The sequence below is a fragment of the Mobula birostris genome, chromosome 2 (assembly GCF_030028105.1).
Source record: "Mobula birostris isolate sMobBir1 chromosome 2, sMobBir1.hap1, whole genome shotgun sequence".
Classification (NCBI taxonomy): domain Eukaryota; kingdom Metazoa; phylum Chordata; class Chondrichthyes; order Myliobatiformes; family Myliobatidae; genus Mobula; species Mobula birostris.
Genome location: NC_092371.1, coordinates 9,993,286 through 10,014,896, shown reverse-complemented (window position 1 = coordinate 10,014,896; position 21,611 = coordinate 9,993,286). Strand labels below are relative to the sequence as shown.

The window sequence follows — 21,611 nt, the reverse complement described above, 5'->3', positions numbered from 1 at the left end:
GAGACGGAGGAATTGCGAGAAGGGGATGGCGTTTTTGCAAGAGACAGGGTGAGAAGAGGAATAGTCCAGATAGCTGTGAGAGTCGGTAGGCTTATAGTAGACATCAGTGGATAAGCTGTCTCCAGAGACAGAGACAGAAAGATCTAGAAAGGGGAGGGAGGTGTCAGAAATGGACCAGGTAAACTTGAGGGCAGGGTGAAAGTTGGAGGCAAAGTTAATAAAGTCAACGAGCTCTGCATGCGTGCAGGAAGCAGCGGCAATGCAGTCGTCGATGTAGCGAAGGAAAAGTGAGGGACAGATATCAGAATAGGCACGGAACATAGATTGTTCCACAAAGCCAACAAAAAGGCAGGCATAGCTAGGACCCATACGGGTGCCTATAGCTACACCTTTAGTTTGGAGGAAGTGGGAGGAGCCAAAGGAGAAATTATTAAGAGTAAGGACTAATTCTGCTAGACGAAGCAGAGTGGTGGTAGAGGGGAACTGATTAGGTCTGGAATCCAAAAAGAAGCGTAGAGCTTTGAGACCTTCCTGATGGGGGATGGAAGTATATAGGGACTGGACATCCTTGGTGAAAATAAAGCGGTGGGGGCCAGGGAACCTAAAATCATCGAAAAGTTTAAGAGTGTGAGAAGTGTCACGAACATAGGTCGGAAGGGATTGAACAAGGGGTGATAAAACCGTGTCGAGGTATGCAGAAACGAGTTCAGTGGGGCAGGAGCAAGCTGAGACAATAGGTCGGCCAGGACAGGCAGGTTTGTGGATCTTGGGTAGGAGGTAGAAACGGGAAGTGCGAGGTGTGGGAACTATAAGGTTGGTAGCAGTGGATGGGAACTTTGTGCAGGTTTTTCCAATCCTGTGCAGTGGCCAGACAGTGATGCAACCAGTCGGAATGCTGTCCACAGTATATCTGTAGAAATTTGTAAATCTTTGGTGACATATCAATTCTCCTCAAACACCTAATAATAAAATAAAGCTGCTGTCGTGCCTTCTTTGTAATTGCATCAATATGTTAGATTAGGATAGGTCCTCAGAAACTTGAAACTGCTCTCCCTTTCCACTTCTGACCCCTCCGCATGGATTTGTGTGTGTTCCTTCGATCTCCCTTCCTGAAATCCACAATCGTTTCCTTGGCCTTACTGACGTTGCGTGCAAGGTTGGTGTTGCGACACCACTCAACCAGCTGATCTATCTCGCTCCTGTACGCTTCCTCATCTCCATCTAATATTCTGCCAACAATGGTTGTGTTGATGGCAACTCTGTAGATGCAGGTTGAAATGGGAGGAGGGAGGTGTGGTCGGGGCAGGGGTGAGGGGAGGGGCAACTAGGTGTCAGGGATGGGGGTGGCAGAATTTGCCACCCGGCTCTCTTAATTCCCTCTTAGTCCAGACAGAATCAATGAGTATGTCTAAATGTATTTTAAATGCTGTAATTGTACTCAGTGCTATCACTTCAGCTCATTCCACATCCCCACCACCCTCTGTGTGGGGTAAGTTGCCCCTCAGATCTGTTATAAACCTCTCCCCTCTCTAAACCTGGGTAAATATTAATTCTGAGATCCACCACAGAACAGGCCCTTTCAGGCCAGCGAACCGCGCCACCCAGCAACCCAGCTATTTAACCCTCGCCAAATCAGAGGGCAATTTACAATGACCAGTTCACCACCCAGCAACCTTCGCCTAATCAGAGGGCAATTTACAAGGACCAGTTAACCTGCCTGGTAAGTCTTTGGACTGTGGGAGGAAACCAGAGCACCCAGGGAAAACCGACGCGGTTTACATGGGGTGCCAGAATTGAACTCCAAACTCCGAGGCCCCAAGCTGTGATAGTGTTGCACTAACCGCTATGCTACCGTGGCGTCCTTTCATTCTTCATGTTCTTTGGTCAGTACGTTCAGTCGTGGTAAATTGGTTTGTTATTGTCATACTGTAAATACCGGGGTCCAGTGAGCAACTTGGTTTTATCTGCCATCCATACAGATTGTTTCATCACATGGTGCATTGAGGGAAAAGTCTATATGTGTGCACGTCAATGAGTTTCTTTCTGTGTCAGTGTATCTGCATGTGTGCATATCTTTGTGTGTTTGTGTCCCTGGGAACAGCCCACACAGACAGCACACTGCCAGGGATGAACAGATACGAGGGCTGTTACACTGGCCGGTCCTGTGGAACTGGGGGCGAGCCCTCTCTCTGATGAGCGGATCCCCACTCCCGGAGTGATTAATCTCTCTCTCCCCTCCCTCTAACCGCAGATGATCTTCCCATTCCACTGGCAGTGTCCCTACATTCCCCTGTGCCCGCTGACCCTGGCCGACGTGCTCAGCGCCCCTGTCCCCTTCATCGTGGGCGTCCACTCCAGCTACTTCGAGCTTTACGAGCTGCCCCCGGACGTTGTCTGCATCGACCTGGACACCAACACCATCTCGCAGTGAGTTCCCGGCCTGGCCCTCCCCGGCGGAGGTCAGAGTTTTGGGGTGGTGGATTTGACCCCGGAGAGGAGGTCCAGTAGTGGCGGGAGTTTCTCGGAGTGGGAGGCATTGGTTTGTTGTGGAGAGAGGAGCAGTGGGTCGGACTGGACTTGGTGAGGGGCTGATGGGGTGTTGTGGGATGAGGTTAGAGGGGTAAAGGTGGGGGTAGAGGATGAGGGAGGGAGGGGAGCTGTGAGCAGGACAGTACTGAGGGGGGGTGAGTTGAGAAAGAGAATGGGTAGAGAGGGAAGGAGCAGAAGTGATGGGAGAGGCAGGAAGCGGGGAGGTTGTATGGAGGGAAGTTGGGAGAGGGTTGGTAGTACAAAGGAGAGAACGGGAAGTGGGGAAGGATGGGACGAGGGATTCAAGTGGAGGAGAGGTGTGGAAGTGGGAAGGGGATGGGAGGATGGGAGAGGGGAGAGAGGTAAGAGGTGCAAGGGGAAGGAAAGGAAGCGATATGAAAGGAGGGTGGGGTAGAGATGGTGGAGGGGAGAGTGCACTGGGTGGTCTGGGATGGCAAGGGTTGGGTGTAGGGCAGCAGTGGGCGAGAGGTTTGAGCCAGTCACTCAGTGAGGATGGTGGTTGGTGTTGAGGGTGGCATCTCTGGTTCTGCTTCACGGATAGGATTCCCTGCTGCCCACCTCTGCCTCTCCCCACCACAGGAATGAAGACAAGAGGAGTGTGACCGTGAAGTCTCTGCCCCGCAAACCCTGCAAGGTCCTGCTCAGCTCCCTAGACCGCCTCTACCAGCAGCTCGACCAACGTGAGTGAGTTTGTGACGGTGTGGAAGGGCGGGCAGCACAGGGGGATGGCCCCCTAGATTTGTGACGAAGCGGGCGGAGAGCTTGTCCATTCCCTAACTGACCCTGCCACATCTCCCCGCAGTGTACAAGCCGGCAGAGGAGGCGACTCTGGAGTATCTGCTGACGGATTACGACCTGATCTACGGCCGCAGGAAGCAGCTGGAGCTGGAGATCCAGGAGGCTTTCCTCCGCTTTATGGCCTGCACTCTGAAGGGCTACCGATCCTACCTGATGCCTATCACTCAGGCTCCCTCAGAGACCACCACAGATGCTAACTCCCTCTTCAACCTACAGGGTGAGGGCTGGCAGGGGTTTCGCTCGCTGTCGTGGTCCCAATACGCAACCCGTCACACCCGTCTGTCATTGTGGCGCAGTGGGGAGAGCGACTGAGACCTGGCTTAGATCCTGATCTCCGACACAGGGTCGGGGAGGGGTGTGTGTGTCTGCGTGTTCCCCCAGTGATTGTGGGTATGTGTGTATATGAGTCTGTGTGTGTGCCTGTGTGTATGGGGTGTTGGAATAGCTTACCATCGTCTGAGCGAATTGCAAAATGTTGCTTTGAAGTACTTGGCTTACTTAAGCTCATCATGCCTACTGGACCACCGACAGCAGCTCTCCAGAGTCCCCTGTCCTGGGCCAATCTTTCATGTTGTCCCTGGGTGTAGCCCATCTCCAAAGATCCTTCCTCTCCTGGGACGAGGTCTGTGGAGCTTCTGGTGTTTCTGTGGCTCCGGGTTTTTACTGGATGTCATAGTCATACTTTATTGATCCCAGGGGAAATTGGTTTTCGTTACAGTTGCACCATAAATAATAAATAGTAATAGAACTATAAATAGTTAAATAGTAATATGTAAATTATGCCAGTAAATTATGAAATAAGTCCAGGACCAGCCTATTGGCTCAGGGTGTCTGACCCTCCAAGGGAGGAGTTGTAAAGTTTGATGGCCACAGGCAGGAATGACTTCCTATGACACTCTGTGCTGCATCTCGGTGGAATGAGTCTCTGGCTGAATGTACTCCTGTGCCCACCCAGTACATTACGTAGTGGATGGGAGACATTGACCAAGATGGCATGCAACTTAGACAGCATCCTCTTTTCAGACACCACCGTCAGAGAGTCCAGTTCCATCCCCACAACATCACTGGCCTCAAGAATGAGTTTGTTGATTCTGTTGGTGTCTGCTACCCTCAGCCTGCTGCCCCAGCACACAACAGCAAACATGATAACACTGGCCACCACTGGCCACCACTCGTAGAACATCCTCAGCATCGTCCGGCAGATGTTAAAGGACCTCAGTCTCCTCAGGAAATACAGGCGGCTCTGACCCTTGTAGACAGCCTCAGTGTTCTTTGACCAGTCCAGTTTATTGTCAATTCGTATCCCCAGGTATTTGTAATCCTCCACCATGTCCACACTGACCCCCACTGGATGGGGTTGCTAGCTCCATGTCCATCCCTCCTCCTCTCACAGCCGGGCTTGGGACCATCCATGGCAGAGTTTTGGTTTGCAGGTGCAAGCCAAATGGAACATTGACCTTCACTGCGAGAGGGATTGAATTTAAGAACAGGGAGGTTGTGCTGCAACTGTGCAGGGACCTGGTAAGGCCACACCTGGAGTACTATGTGCAGTGCTGGTCTCCTTACATGAAGAAAGATATACTGGCTTTGGAGATGGTGCAGAGGAGGTTCGCCAGGTTGATTCTGGCAATGAAGGAGTTAAACAATGAGTCAAACAATGAGTCATCTGGGACTGTACTCACTGGAATTCTGAAGAATGAGATGGGATCTTATTGAAACAGATAAGCTTATGGAAGGAGTAGATCAGATCGAGGCAGGAAAATTGTTTACACTGGTACGTGAGACTGTAACTAGTGACATAGCCTCAGTATTCAGGGGAATAGATTTAGGTGGAGATGAGGAGAAACTGCTTTTCCCCGAAAGCAAGTGAATCTGTGGAATTCTCTAACTAGGGAAGAAGCAGAGGCCACCTCATTAAATGTATATAAGACAGAGTTGGATAGATTTTTGCATAGCAGGGGAGTTAAGGGTACTGGGGAATAGGCAAGTCGGTGGCAGTGAGACCACAGTCAGATCAGCCATCATCTTGTATTGAATGGCAGACAGGCTCGACGGGCCAGATGGCCAACTCCTGTTCCTATTTCTTGTATTCTTATAAGCCATCCCAGTCCTTGAACATCCAATCCCTTTGTTCGGAGACTGTAACCTCCCCCTCGGTTTTAGTCACCCTAGCAACCTGGAGTGCAGACGTGTGCACTTGTGTTGATGTCACACGCGGGCTTGTGTAGGGAGGGAACTCCCTTTGCTCCACCTCCCCACCCCCGTCCTCTTTCGAGCTGCCCCTTTGCCCCTCCCTGACCAACAGTGTGAACGACCAGAGATTTCGGTCAATCACCTGATCCCACCGGAGGGTACCCGGGTCTCTGACATTCCCCCCCCCCCCCCCCGGTGGGTGATGAGTGGTTTGGGGATTAGGCAGTGACTTGTAGGGGGTTTGGTTTGAGCCTCAGTCAGTGATGTCAAAGACCTCTGTGCTCCTTCAGGCTTCCTCAAGAGTCGCGACCGCGCCAGCCTCAAGTTCTACACACTGCTGACCAGGACTCAGCTCTTCAGCCAGTTCATCGAGGAGTGCTCCTTTGTCAGCGACCGGCACTCCAGCCTCGAGTTTTTCGACGGATGCGTTGAGAAGGTCAGCTCCTCCCCAACCACCCCCGGGTGCCATCCTGCTCTCCTCCCCACTCCGCCCTCTGGAGCCCAGCCCCTCTCCTCCCCAACGTCAGATCTCCTCGTACTCATCTGCAGGTCATTCCCCCCCCCCTCAAATTTCCCCCACCCTTGGGAGAGGCCCTCTGTATTCCCTCCCCTATCCTCGGGTGATGCCCTCTGTGTTCTCTCCATCTCACCCACGGGTAACCCCAACCCCCACATTCCTTACCTGCCCCCAAACCCTTGGGGATCACCCCTACCCCACGTTTCCTCCCTCTCTCCCCTACCCTCGGGTGACGCCCCCTCTTTCCCGCTTGCTGTTTGCCCCTCACAGGTGGATGTGGAGAAGATGGATGCTGCCCGCCTCATTGAGTTGGATGAATCACAGCGGAGCGAGCACACCGTCTTCATCATGCCTCCCGAGGTGCTCCAGACTCCCGACAGCCAGGATCCGCCTCAGCTGTACAGGTATCACCTTCCCCCCTTGTTTCCCAGTCTGACCCCCATATCCACCCTCCACCCTCCACCCTCTCCAGCCTCGAGCCATCGAGCGAGCCCTCACATCCTGACCGGCCCAGCTCTTCCCAAAGCTTCTGCCGGACCAGCGATGTTGGTTTTACCCCCGACGGAGTGGTGGTTCTGTTCAGGGAGGTGTTAAGGGCGCAATGAGCATGAGGTGAGGGTGGAACGTTATGGCTCAGTTGTACAAGATGTTGGTGAGACCGCGTTTGGAGTATTGTGTTCGGTTTTGGTCGCCCTGCTGTAGGAAAGAGGCTGTGCAGCACCAGGGAGTTGGAATTTCTTGTCCACTCTGTGAAGCCAAATGTCTGGGGAAATCTCAGCAGTTAATTTCCAGCTCCTGATTCCAGCAGCTGTAGTCTCTGGAGGTTTCTAGTAGACGTCTATTGTAGACTTCAATTGTTTTTATTATTTAGAGAGACAGCACAGTGACAGGTCTTTCCGGCCCACCTACACCATGTGATCTATTAACCCGTATGGACTGTGGGGAGAAACTGGAGGAAACCCACTCAGTCACGGGGAGAACGTACTAACTCCTTACAGACAGCGGCAGGAAGCGAGCCCCGGTCGCTGGCACTGTAGTGGCGTTACGCTAACTGCTAAGCTCCCGTGTCTCCTACTTTTCCCTTTGAGAATCTACCTCAGATTCAGAGTAGGTATCGCTGACATATGTTGTGAAATTTGTTGCCTTGCAGCAGCAGTATTGTACTATACGCTAAAAAGTCTATAAATTACAATAAATATGTACAGTGGAAGCCTGTTAATTGGGCCATCAGTTAATCAGGGCAGCCAGTAATTTTGGAACAGCTCTAAAGAACAAAAAATAATTGAGAAAATAGCCGGGATTCCCCGAATTTATTTGGGACACTGTGCTGCTTAATTGGGACAGGAGACTGTTGCCAAACAATTTCTAATCAGCATCAGTCGCAAGCACTTGTGTAACTGTTGGACATTACATCGTGCTTAGAGCAAACAGTTTTTAAAAAGCATCAGTTACTTGTGCTGGGCGACGGACACTCATTCAAAAAGCGCTGATTTTTGATTGGCTTAAGAAAAATTTCAGACCCCTGCCAAGGTGCCACGAGAAGATTTGACACTAGCCGAAAGAAATTACCCTAGGTCATTTGTGCCGATTCTGTTCATTTACAACCAAAAGAACATGGCCGTATTCTGCTGGCAACTGTTCGGAGCTATTGCACAGTCTTATAGTACTGTAGAGGTATTGGTAGTGTTCTGATTTATTCTGTATTTCACTTAAATACATAATTAAACTAAAGGCATCCGTTAGTCTTGCGAGACCATGGATCTGCGCCTGGAAAGTCTTCGCTCTCCAGGGCGCAGGCCTGGGCAAGGTTGTATGGAAGACCAGCAGTTGCCCATGCTGCAAGTCTCCCCTCTTCACGACACCAATGCTGTCCAAGGGAAGGGCATTAGGACCCATACAGCTTGGCAACAGTGTCGTCGCAGAGCAATGTGTGGTTAAGTGCCTTGCTCAAGGACACAACACATTCGCTCGGCTGGGGCTCGAACTCACGACCTTCAGGTCGCTAGTCCAATACCTTAACCACTTGGCCACGTGCCCACACAAATACATAATTATTCAATTAAACAGCAGTTTGTCTTTTTTATACCTTTCCATGAATCTTAGTTTGGTAAGTGGAGATCACTGCTAAGGTGGCAGGAAGATGGGTTGAGCGCAGCTGTCCAGGAAATGGAGGAAACGTGGGTGGGGGCAGCATCAGTAGTGGAGGAAGGGAAAGATGTATTTTTTATATACTATTTCCATGAAACTTTGGAATTGGGGCAGCTACCTAACTGGGCCAAAATGTGGCAGTCCCGATGTGTCTCAATTAACCAGAATCCCCTGTATATATAAAAAAAAATTAAATTAAATTAAGTAGTGCAAATACTGAGGTAGTGTTCGTGGGTTCATTGTCTGTTCAGACATCTGATCTTGGACAGGAAAAAGCTGTTCTTAAAACGTTGAGTGTGTGTCTGCAGGCTCCTGTGCCTCCTTTCTGATAGTAGTGAGAAGGCGGGGGGTGTCCTGGTGATTGGGGGGGGGGGAATTGCCAGTATTTTAAAGCCCTTTGAAGGTGTCCTCAATGCTAGGGAAGTCGTTCTAGAAGGAGTTGGATAGACATTTGAACTGCAAGGGAGTCGGCAGGGTGGGCGAATGGGTTTGTAGGAAGGCTGCCTGCCCTGTGTGCACTGCTTGGTGCTGTTGACAATGCGGCGTAGTGATGGAGTTCTCGTTCATCCCCGCAGCTACGATGGGTTTCCCCTGCTCAGGCCCGAGCTGTTCGACGAGCCGCAGGAGCTTCCGAAGAGCCAGCATGGTTACAGCCAGCCCCGGAGCAGCGCCCCCAGCAGCCCTGCCCCCCGGAGGACAAAGCAGGTACTGCAGCCCGCGTCTCTGCCTTCCACAGATACCCCATCACGAACACAGCACAGAAGCAGGCCCCACTCATCCACACCGATCAGCTCCATCTAACCCAGTCCAGTTTACCCGCACTCGCCCCACATCCCCAAACCTTTGCTATCCGAGTACCCATTAAATTGAGTGACACTGTAGCTTAGTGGTTAGCACCATGCTATTACAGCTTGGGGCGTTCAAGTTTGGGGTTCATTTCTGACGTCCTCTGCAAGGAGTTTGTATGTCCACACTGTGGGATGCGTGCATTTTCAGCAGTTGCTCTGGCTTCCTCCCACAGTCCAAAGACGTACAGGCTAGTAGGTTAACTGGTCACTGTAAATTGTCCTGTGATTAGGTGCGGCTCAAAGGGCTGGAAGGGCTGTATCTCTAAATAAAATAAAATACAATAAAATAAATGTTTGTATATCTGCCTCAACACTTCCTCTGGCAGCTCATTTCATATAGGCACCTCCCTCTGGGTGGGAAAAAATTGCTTTTCTGGTTAAATCTCTCTCCTCTCACCTGAAACCTGTGCCCTCTAGTCCATGTTTCCCGAACCCTGGGGAAAAGATTGTGCACATTCTCCGCCCCTCATGATGTTGTACACCTCTGTAAGTTTTGTTTTGGTGTACACGAGTCTGAAAGGTCACCCTCATTGTCCTATACTCTGGTGAGAAAAGTCTCCATAACTCTCGCCCTTAATCCCAGCAACATCCCTGTAAATATCCTCAGTACTATTTCCAGTTTAATCCCATCTTTCCCACAGCAGAGTGACCAAAACTGAGCACAGTATTTCATGTGGCCTCTCCAACATCTTGTACAGCTGCAACTTAATATCCCAACTTCTATACTCAAATGTCCTCACTGATGAAGACCAGCTTTCTTCACCGCCCATTCTACCTGCGACACTATTTTCAAGGAACCCTATACTTGCACGTCAAAGTCCCTCTTTTCTACAACGCACCCCAGGACCCTGCTGATCACCGTGAACATGCGTCTTTCCAAAATGCAACACTTTGCAGTTACCTGAATTAAACTTCATTTGCTATTCCTTGGCCCATTTACCCAACTGATCAAGATCCCCCTGTGACTCCTGATAGCAAACTTCACTGTGAACAGCACTGCCTATTTTAGTATCATCGACCTTGTACATTCACCTGCAGGTGATCGATATGGATGACTCTGTGCTCTTAGCTGCATTTTGTACTGCGACCAGACATTCAACTGCAGAGGCGTCTCTGTCCTGATTCAAGATCAGGCACAGAATGGGCCACCGCATCACCCAGCACCGCATTCTATCCAGCCATTTTAACTCCCCTCCCCGCTCCCACACTCACCTGTCTGCCCTCAGCCGCCTCCACTGCCAGGTGAGGCTCAAGGCAATCCACACAGAAAGAGAGCCCCCTCCCACACCCCCCATTGGGTAGTCTGCAACCTCCCGGGATGAACATTGAATTCTGCAGCTTCTGGTCACCTGCTCCCCTTCTGCCTCTTGACTTTCTCCTCTTGATCCCTGATCCATCAGGCTCTCCTACACCCACCCCGGCCCCTTGACCCTGTTTCTATCAACTCATCACCCAGACACTTCCCCCCTCCGTCCCCCCTGCCTTCCCCACCTCCCTCTTCTATCAGATTGTACACCTGGATCCACCCATCATCTCCCAGGCTCTGTCGCTGTTCCCACTCCCCCCACCTCCTCCTGCCCATCACACCCTTCTCACCTGAATCCACTCATCACCTTCCAGCCTCCGTCACTATCCCCACTCCCCCCTCCTCCACCTGCCCATCACACACACCCCTCTCCTGGATCCACCAAATGCCTGCCAGCTCTTGCCCCATCAATTAAATTCAGTTAAATTCTCCTGTACTGGCCATCTCCCTCTTGTATCTTTCAGCCCAGGTTAAAGGGTCTTGGCCCGAAATGCCAAATGGCCATCTCACCCCACCCCCCTCTCCCACAGATGCTGCCCGACCTGCTGAGTTATTCCAGCATCCTGTGTGTGGCTCCAGATTCTGGCATCCACAGTCTTCTGTCTCTCTGTGAAATGGCTTCTTCCCCTTGGCCTCGAACAGGGCCTTCAGTCCCAGGCAGCCGTAATGGAACCTCCCCACCTCCCACCCAGGGCACTGAGGTCAACCCTTCGGAAAGGGCAGGAGCTGCTTGAATTTTAAAGCTTTGCTTTGTGGGTGGGGTGGGTGCCTTAAAAACACTCACTGCCCCTCGAGGAAGAGAAATTCAAAGACTAGCGAATTCTGAAGACCAAACGGGCTGGCTGGCCCTTTGAGGGATCTTGCTGTGACCATGAATTATTTATCACGTGTACATCTTGTGTCAGGGTTGTGTTGGAGGGAGCCTGTCATCGTGATTCTAGCACTAAACCTAAGCCATACGTCTTTGGACTGTGGGAGGAATCTGGATCACTCGGTGGAGACCTACACAGTTGTAAGGAGCATGTAATAACCCCTTACAGTGTGCGATGGGAATGGAACCCAGGTTGCTGATTGCCGTAAAGTGTTTCGCTAACCACTGTGTTACCATGTGTCCGGGCAGTACTGTGCCAGCTGTAGGCTGCTACTGGCCTTCAAGTGCACTTAGTTCACCTTCTTGTGCCAGGAATACTCACCAGCTTCCCACCGAGCACAGAGATGGGTCCAGCATGTCTGTACCAACCGTCGTGCACTTATCTGACGCCCGTCACATTCGCCCAGCACTTGTTCCTCAGCCCCCACACTTTGGCCGGTTGAGTCCTCGTCTGTCATTGTGAGGGTCTCTTCCTCCTCCACCCACTGAGGCCATTGGTTCCAGAATCTGGGTAAAAAAATATCCTCCCTCCAAAACTTCCTTCCCCTCGTCTCTAGTTTGGACAACTTTGAAAAGTTCCTGACCATCGGTTCTGTTGCAAGCACAAACAAGAGGAGCGGCTCCTCGTACTCTGCCTGTCTTTCAGGTAACCTGCTCTCCTCAGTCCCTTTGAGTGCCTCTACTTCCTCAGGAGGCTAAAGAAATTCAGCAGGTCTCCTTTAACCCTCATCGATTTTTACAGTTGTACCACAGAAAGCCCCCTCTCTGGATGCATTACGGCTCAGTACAGCAACTGCTCTGCCCATGACTGCAAGAAACTGCAGAGAGTTACGGACATAGTTCAGCATGTCACCAAAACCAGCCTCCCCTCCATGTCATGTCCACACCTCTCACTGCCACAGTAAAGCAACCGGCATTGTCAAAGGTCCACCCACCCCAAGTATATTCTCTTCTTCCCTGTCCCGTTGAGAAGATACAAAAGCCTGAATCACACCAGCAGGTTTAAGGACAGTTTCTAACTCACTACTATGATAAGATGGACCCTTGACCTTGGTCGGCTGGTGGCGCAGTGAGATCAGCGCCGGGCTCGAGAACGGAGGTTCCCGAGTTCGATCCAGTGACAGACCGCCCCCATGCGCGCTCTCCATCTGCGCCGGGTTGATGTCGAGCTCGCAATTCGGCCTCATAAAATAATACTGCAAAACGTCTGTGCGAGGCGTGGCGCCCCACACGGCTTTTCGAACTACGCCTTGTAAGGCATGAAAATGCCTGACGCTGGCCTCTCAGCTCTGAGTCCACGTCATCATCATCATCATCATCGTTTGACCTCACAATTGACCTCGTTGTGCCATCAAGTCTGCTCCACCATTCTATCACGGCTGACTTATTTTCTATCTCAACCCCATTTTCCTGCCTTCTCCCCATAATCTTTGACACCCTTATTAATCAAGAACCTATCTACCCCTGCTTTAAATACAGTGGCATGCAGAAGTTTGGGCACCCCCAGTCAAAATTTCTGTTACTGTGAATAGTTAGGTGAGTAGAAGATGAACTGATTTCCAAAAGTCATACAGTTAAAGATGAAACATTCTTTTCAACATTTAAAACAAGATTAGTGTATTATTTTTGTTTTGTACAATTTTAGGGGGGGAAAAAAGGAAAGGAACACCATGCAAAAGTTTGGGCACCCCAAGAGATTTGAGCTCTCAGATAACTTTTACCAAGGTCTCAGACCTTAATTAGCTTGTTAGGGCTATGGTTTGTTCACAGTCATCGTTAGGAAAGGCCAGGTGATGCAAATTTTAAAGCTTTATAAATACCCTGACTCCTCAAACCTTGTCCCAACAATCAGCATCCATGGGCTCCTCTAAGCAGCTGCCTAGCACTCTGAAAATTAAAATAAATGATGCCCACAAAGCAGGAGAAAGCTATAAGAAGATAGCAAAGTGTTTTCAGGTAGCTGTTTCCTCAGTTCATAATGTAATTAAGAAATGGCAGTTAACAGGAACGGTGGAGGTCAAGTTGAGGTCTGGAAGACCAAGAAAACTTTCCGAGAGAACTGCTTGTAGAATTGCTAGAAAGGCAAATCAAAACCCCCACTTGACTGCAAAAGACCTTCAGGAAGATTTAGCAGACTCTGGAGTGGTGCACTGTTCTACTGTGCAGTAACGCCTGCACAAATATGACTTTCATGGAAGAGGCATCAGAAGAAAACCTTTCCTGTGTCCTCACCACAAAATTAAGCGTCAGAAGTTTGCAAAGGAACATCTAAACAAGCCTGATGCATTTTGGAAACAAGTCCTGCGGACTGATGAAGTTAAAATAGAACTTTTTGGCCGCAATATGTTTGGAGAAAAAATGGTGCAGAATTTCATGAAAAGAACACCTCTCCGACTGTTAAGCATGGGGGTGGATCGGTCATGCTTTGGGCTTGTGTTGCAGCCAGTGGCACGGGGAACATTTCACTGGTAGAGGGAAGAATAAATTCAATTAAATACCAGCAAATTCTGGAAGCAAGCATCACACCGTCTGTAAAAATGTTGAAGATGAAAAGAGGATGGCTTCTACAACAGGACAATGATCCTAAACACACCTCAAAATCCACAATGGACTACCTCAAGAGGTGCAAGCTGAAGGTTTTGCCATGGCCCTCACAGTCCCCCGACCTAAACATCATCGAAAATCTCTGTAGAGACCTCAAAAGAGCAGTGCATGCGAGACAGCCTAAGAATCTCACAGAACTAGAAGCCTTTTGCAAGGAAGAATGGGCAAAAATGCCCCAAACAAGAATTGAAAGACTCTTAGCTGGCTACAGATAGCGTTTGCAAGCTGTGATACTTGCCAAAGGGGATGTTACTAAGTACTGACCATGCAGGGTGCCCAAACTTTTGCTTCGGGCCCTTTTCCTTTTTTGTTATTTTGAAACTGTAAAAGATGGAAATGAAAAAGTGATCTTAAAATATTAAAGAAATGTGTCATCTTTAACTTTATGCCTTTTGGAAATCAGGTCACTTTTTACTCACTTAGCTATTCACAGTAACAGAAATGTTGACCGGGGTGCCCAAACTTTTGTATACCCAATGACTTGGCTTCTACAGTCGTCTGTGGCAATGAATTCCACAGATTCACCATCCTCTGGCTGAAGAAATTCAAGTTCAGTTTATTGTCATTTAACCGTACACATGTATACAGCCTAACAAATGTAACGTTCCTCTGGACCGGTACGTATAACTCACACACAACAAGTAAGTAATATTACCACTAGTAAACTAAGGAATAATAAGGTGCATTTATGACACAGGTTTAAAAGTAAACAGTATAACACTACTGGCTCTGTTACTCATCTCGGTTTTAAGCGGACATCCTGCTAGTCTGAGGCTGTGTCCTCTGGTCCTAGACTCCCCCACAGCAGGAAACGTCCTCCCCATTTCCACTCTACCTGAGGCCTTCCGTTGGTCAGGGTCACCCACGAAAGCTGCGTCCCAGCTGTCTACGTGACACGCAAGTCAGGGCAGTACGATATGGAGAGCAAGCTGTTGCCCGTGCAGCAGGCTCCCCCTCACCACGCAGCTGATGGACTCAGAGGAACGGCAGAGACTGATACAGTTTGGCACCAGCAGTGTCACAAAAGTTGCCAGTCAGTGTTGAACTCAATGTAGGACTCCCTTAGGGTTTCCAGCTCCGCATTTTTCCCTCTGCTTGGGCATAGCCGCATGGCAACAGAGCCTTGAGATTGGAGTTTTCCTTCTCCTAGATGAGCTGCCAACCACAGCTGATGAGCCCCATCTGCCCGAAGAGACTGGTTTTAAGGCGCCAGTAACCCATCTTTGCCCCGTCTCCCTTCAGTAGAAATGGTTCCGCCGGGCTTAGTAGCTAAGCCACACCTGAAGGCCAGGAGCTGGACTTGGTTGTCAGAGGCTGTCTGAGATGCACGCCATTGGGAGCATTTAATAGGTGGTGGGAGCTTGTCACCATTACCATCCCCAGCTATAACAACCTTAAGGAACCACTGTCCACTCTACCTGGGCCTTTTAATATTCACACCCCTTGACTGGTGGGGAGGGAAAATAATCGGAGCAATGTTTCAGCTCTGGATCATTTTACTGAGCTCTTCACGATCATGCCCTGGCAGTTCCGACCCTCGTAGGTTGAGTGGGGAGAGAGGAGGGTAATTTTCAGGCTAAAGAGTTGATGATTGTTCACATCTGCAGGAGATTAAGCTGGCGCAGAAGGTTGCACTGAAGTACTCTGTGATACCCGAGATGTGGGCCAAGTATCTCCTGGGCCAGTGCTACGCCCTGTGGTTTATCTACCTCCCTACCCTGGTCCGAGCCAATCAGCTGAAAATCCGAGCCCTTCACACCGCCTACGACGTGCTGAAGAAGATGGAGGCCAAGAAGGTGGTCCTGCCTGATGAGGTGCGTGCTGTTCCTGCTGTCTGATCCACCCCAACGCAGGGAACTCCCAAGCCAGTCACAGAGCCTTTGTCTTTATGAGGCCAGATCTGCAGATACAAACATGAGCCAAAGGACCTGGTGCTGTGCTGTACTACTCTGCATTTTGCCTTCCACCTTCCCAAGTGCAGGGGGATTCCTGGGATTGGTAGAGAGGGGTATTTGTGCGGGGTAGGGTTCCACAGATGTGGAGCTGATGACAAACCAAGAGTAGCCCTGTTGCTGAAGATCAGAAATAAACTTGGGCCAAGGTGTGGGAAGTTGGACAGTCCGGACGGCGTGAGTGGGATTAGATGAGCCCGGGTTCGGAAGAGAGATTATCGGTGTGATCTGTCCTCAGGTTCAAACAGAGCAAAATAAAAGTTAGTTTAGGATGTGTTATACAGCCCTTCGGCCCAGCTGGCCCATGCTGACCAAGATGTTCATCTAACCTAGTGCCATTTGCCCGAATATGGTCCATATCCTTCTAATCCTTTCCTATTCGTGACCTGTTCTAGTATCTTTCAAACGTTGTTGATGTATTTGCCGCAACCACTTCCTCTGGCAGTTTTTCCATATACGGACCACCCTCTGAGTGAAGAAGTTGCCCCTCAGGTTCTTATTTCCCGTTTCACCACAACCCTAAGTCCCCTAGTGTTTGATTCCCCAACCCTAAGAAAAAGACTGTGTGCCTATTTATTCCCTTCATGATTTTGTACATCTCTGTAAGATCACCCCTCAGTCTTTTATGTTACAAGGGAAAATGTCCTTTCACGCTCAACCTTTCCCCATAACTGAGGCCCTACAGTCCCAGAAAGTTTCTTGGAAATCTCTTCTGGACTCTTGTCAGCTTAATGACATCAGGGTAGCCAAAGCTCTTTGGAATTATCCAGGTGTGGCCTCAGCAATGTGGACTGACTGGATTACTCTTTGAGCTAGTACACATCTGATGGGCCAAGTGGCCTGGTTCATTGCTTATTGACTGCCATACAAATACATGGAGGGAAGACTCCCTTCCTCGCATAGTTGTCTGACACACTATCCTGCACGACCTTGCCAGCTGATGAGTCGTGTTCATACTACTGATGGGTGGGGTGCCCAACACATGAAAGGGATGGTAGAGACATAGTACATTGCCATCTACTTGGTGTCCAGGGCAGAAAAGAAAAGTGGGGGCATGAGAGCCCCCATCCCAAGGGGCTCCTTCGGGAAAATGCCTGGGAGAGCAGTTCAAAGTAAATTTATTATCAAAGTACATATACAACCCTGCGATTTGTTTTCTTCCATGCATACTCAATAGGTTTCAGTGGGTACATTTACTGTCAGAGAAGTGTATACAATATACATCCTGAAATTCTCTTTCTTCACAAACATCCACGAAAACAGAGAAGTGCCCCAAAGAAAGAATGACAGTTAAATGTTAGAACCCCAACTCCCCCTCCCATGCACAAGCATAAGCAAGTTATCAACCCCCCCACACCCTCACCAGCAAAAAAATGCGTCAGCACTCTCCACTAAGAACTTAAACGTGCAGCAAAGCATCATAAAGACACAGACTTGCAGTACCCCAAAGACTAATCATTCACCCAGTAATTCAACATACCACAGGCTGTCCCTCTCCCTAATAAGGGAAAAAGAGGTATCCCCGTTTCACAGCGAGAGGGGAAACATAACAAACAACTCGCTGATTTAGGATGTTAAGTCTGTTTTATTTTTTTTCCGAGCTCTGTGCCCAGAGAGTTGGCACCAAAAAGGCACAGCTCTCTGGTCACACAACCCCCGGCAGCTCCCAATATTCTGTGTTGTTCCACGATGCTTCAGTCAGGGGCACAGGCCTAGAATCAGCACGTCCCCAGAGCCACGAAACCCCAGAACCCTGTCTTCCAGGCCGCGTCAAAAAGCAGCCGGCCGTGAGGCCCTGAAAGCGGGTCCCATTCCCGCAAAGAACCAAAGACAGAGTGTAACTCCAGGTCAGGGTCATCAAAAGAACCCCCCCCCCAACACACACACACACACACACACACACACACACACACACACACACATACACACACACACACACACACACCCCTGAAAAGGAAATAAGAGAAATAGAGCTGTTTCCAAAGATGCAAGCAAAGGAGGCACCGTTTAGCGCCATCTTTTCATCCCGCCTCCAGTAAATCCAACAACCAGAATAGAATCAGTGAAAGACGAGGCAGACAAGCAACCAATGTGCAAAAGACAACCAGTTGTGCAAATACAAAAGAAAATAAAATAATAGTAATAAATAAGCAATAAATATTGAGAACTTGAGAAGAAGAGTCCTTGAAAGTGAGTCCATTGGTTGTGGGAACAGTTCAGTGTTGAGTGGTTATCTCCCTGGTTCAAGAGCCTGATGGCTGAGGGGTAGTAACTGTTCTTGATCCTGGTGGTGTGAGTCGTGAGGCTCCTGTACCTTCTTCCTGATGGCAGCGGCAAGAGGAGAGCGTGGCCTGGGTGGTGGGGGTCCCTGATGATGGATGCTGCTTTCCTGTGACAACGCTCTGTGTAGATGTTCTCAATGGTGGGAAGGTCTTTACCCGTGATGGTCTGGGCCGCATCCACTGTCTTCTGAAGGATTTTCTGTTCAAGGGCAATGTGTTTCCATATCAGGCTGTGATGCAACCAGTCAATATACTGTACTCTCAGCCACACATCTACAAGGTTTTTGATGTTATGTCGAAACTTCACAAACTTCTATGGAAGTAGAAACACTGCTGTGCTTTCTTCATAATTGCACTGCATGCTGGGCCCAGAACAGATCCTCTGAGTGTTAACACCGAGGAATTTAAAGTTGGCGACCCTCTCCATCTTTGACTCATCAGTGAGGACTGGCTCACGGACTTGCGGTTTTCTCCTCCTGAAGTCAATAATCAGCTCCTCAGCCTTGCTGACGTCGAGTGAGAGGTGGTTGTGGCACCATTCAGCCAGATTTTCAATCTTCCTCATGTCTGCTGATTTGTCACCATTTTGATTTGGCCTACGACAGTGGTGTCAGCAAACCTGAATATGGCATTGGAGCTGTGTTTCCCCTCACAGTCATAAGTGTAAAGCAAGTAGAGCTGGGGGCTAAGTACACAGCCTTGTGGTGTACCTATACCTGTGCTGGTGGAGATCAGGGAGGAGACGTTGCCTATTTGAACTGACTGGGGTCTGCCGGTCAGGAGATCAATGATCCAATTGCACAAGGATGTATTGAGGCCAACATCTTGAAGCTTATTGGTTAGTTTTGAAGGATGAGAGTATTGAATGTCGAGCTGTAGTCAATAATGATCATCCTGATGTTTGCATCTTTACTGTCCAGATGCTCCAGGGTTGAGTGAGAAGCCAATGAAATGGCATGTGTTACGGCCCTGTTGTGCCAGTAAGCATATTGGAGCAGATCCAAGTTGCTTCTCAGGCAGGAGTTGAGGGTGTTTCATCACCAGCCCTTCAAAACATGTCATCACAATGGACGATAGTCATTGAGGCAGGTTACTGCGTTCTTCTTAGGCATAGGTATGTTTGAGGCCCGCAGGTGGGTACCTCGGACTGCTGAAGCGAGAGGTTAAAGATTTCAGCAAACACTCTAGCCTGTTGATCAGCACAGGTCTTTAGTATTTGGCCAGGTACACGATCTGGGCCGGATGCTTTTTGTGGGTTCACCCTCCTGAAGGATGCTCTCATGTCGACCCCGGAGTCTGAAATCACAGGGTCATCAGGGGCTGTGGGAGTTTGTGAACATTCCTCCAGGTTTTGACAGTCAAGGTGAGCATCAAAGGCGTTGAGCTCACCTGGAAGCAAAGCTCTGTTGTCACCTGTGTCGCTTGGTTTCACTTTGTAAGAGGTGATAGCGTTCAAGCCCTGCCAAAATTGTTGAGCATCCTTTGGTGATTCAAATATAGTCTGGAATTACCACTTTGCCCATGAGATGACTTTCCAGAGCTTGTACCTGGACCTCTCGTATCTTACTTGGTCGCCAGACCTGAATGCCACTGATCTGGCCCTCGGCAGACTGTGGATCTCCTGGTTGGGAAAGACACTGAATGATTTCGTGAGACACACGCGTCTACAACTATTTTAATGAAGTCTGTTACAACTGTGGTTTATTCATTCAGACCCACTGTCTCAAAGCAATCCTGTAGCTTCTCCTCTGCCTCAGGCTTGTCGTTCTCATCTCTGGAGCTTCGCTCTTCAGCCCCTGCCTGTTTGCAGGTAGGAGAAGGCAGCCGAGTGATCGGTTTTACTGAAATGCTGTAAGGGCATGAAATGGTAGGCATTCCTTATCGTAATATAGCAGTGCTCCAGAGTGTTGGCATCTCCAGTGCTACAGATTATATGCAAGTATTAATTGGGCAGAGATTTCTTCAAGCAAGCCCGGCTGAAGTCCCCAACTGTGATTTGAAATACTTTGGGGTGGATTGTTTGTTGTTTGGAGACCAGTATCTGAAGTACCTGATTCCAGTTGGTCAGTGGTGGTATGTAAACTGAGGCTGCTAGAGCCCAGCTGAACTGGTGGTATAAGTGGGTAGAGCTGTTGTCTCATAGCTGCAGCAATCCCAGTTCAATCTCCACCTCTGTGTACACTCAGGAAGTTCAGAGGAGATTCAAAAAGATGCGAGCATTTCAGGGTCTAACTTATAGGGACAGGTTAAGCAGGTTGGGGCTTTTTCTCTTGTGGTGAACTTATAGAGGTGTACAGAATCATGAGGGGATAGGGGATTCAACTGCAGGTCAGTGCAGGTTTAGGGTGGGGCAGAAAGATTTAAAAGGGACTCAACGGCAACGTGTGTGGAGTTTGCACATCCTCCCTATGGCTGTGTGAGTTCCCCCAGGGGCTCACCCGACATCTCAACCACATGTGGAGTTAGTGGGTTAATCACTTTCTATAAATCCATCCCTAACCAGTGAGGGAATTCTGTGGAGATGGAATGGGATGCTGTTCCTGTGTTCTGTGACACACACAGATTTCACCTTCCTTAAGGCGGGGAGGTTGATGTGGGGCAGGTTGGGATGGGCGGATGTGGCCAAAGGCTCTGTTTCCGAGCTGTAGGAACAAGGTGTACCTCCCCCTGTGCTCTGGGACTCTTCACCAGATACCAGGTTGGGGGTCCCAGATCGAGTACGACTCTCTCACTCTCCCTCTGTTTGCCCCCTCAGGTGTGTCACCGGATGCTGATGCAGTTGTGTGGGCAATACGGGGAGCCAGTGCTGGCTGTCCGCGTACTGCACGAGATGAAGAAAGCTGGAATCATCCCCAACGCCGTCACCTACGGATACTACAACAAGGTGGGATGCGGGGGCAGCTGGGCCTTTACCTCACGTCTTCCCTTCTGTCGCTCTGGTCCCCCGCCCCCCCCCAGGTCACTCCGACCTCCCCCCACCCCCCCCACACCTCCATCGCTCCTCCCCCCCTGCAGCACAGTCACTCTCCCCCACCTCCGTCACTCCGGACCCCCCTCCCCCACCTCTGTCACTCCGGACCCCCCCCCCCGACTTCCGTCACTCCGGACCCCCCCCCCCACCTCCTTCACTCCGGACACCCCCCCCCCCACCTCCGTCACTCCGGACCCCCCCCCCAACCTCTGTCACTCCAGACCCCCCCCACCTCCATCACTCCCCCCAACTCCGTTGCTCCGCCCTTTCTCAACCTCATGCTCCCTTCCCCACACTGAACCATGGTCATACTGACCGTTCTCTCCCCACCCCCACCCCCAACAGGCGGTGCTGGAGAGTAAGTGGCCGTCCCGCAGTCAGGGGGGGCGCCTGAGGTGGGCAAAACTCCGCAACGTCATCATAGCAACGGCCCAGTTCCGCCGGCCCCTCCGGGAGCGACAGGGACAGCTGGTGGCAGGGACTGTGCGGGGTGAGTACAGGGGCAAGAGTGTCTGACCCCTTCCCAGAAGGGGTGAGGGACTGGGGGGCAATCACAGTGGTGGTGCGGGGA

At 50.2% G+C, this 21,611-nt stretch overlaps 1 protein-coding gene across 6 annotated transcripts in view; it reads left to right on the top strand.

Annotated features, from left to right (window-relative positions):
• dennd4b (DENN/MADD domain containing 4B) overlaps positions 1-21,611 on the top strand; it is a 58,571-nt gene that overhangs the window by 21,927 nt on the left and 15,033 nt on the right. For all 6 annotated transcript variants that reach the window (XM_072282540.1, XM_072282549.1, XM_072282532.1 and 3 more), the window contains 9 exons: positions 2,252-2,427; positions 3,130-3,230; positions 3,353-3,565; positions 5,832-5,977; positions 6,329-6,462; positions 8,782-8,911; positions 15,443-15,649; positions 20,825-20,953; positions 21,386-21,530. In XM_072282540.1, the coding sequence (XP_072138641.1) occupies positions 2,252-2,427; positions 3,130-3,230; positions 3,353-3,565; positions 5,832-5,977; positions 6,329-6,462; positions 8,782-8,911; positions 15,443-15,649; positions 20,825-20,953; positions 21,386-21,530 (1,381 nt within the window). The remainder of the gene's footprint in view (positions 1-2,251; positions 2,428-3,129; positions 3,231-3,352; positions 3,566-5,831; positions 5,978-6,328; positions 6,463-8,781; positions 8,912-15,442; positions 15,650-20,824; positions 20,954-21,385; positions 21,531-21,611) is intronic.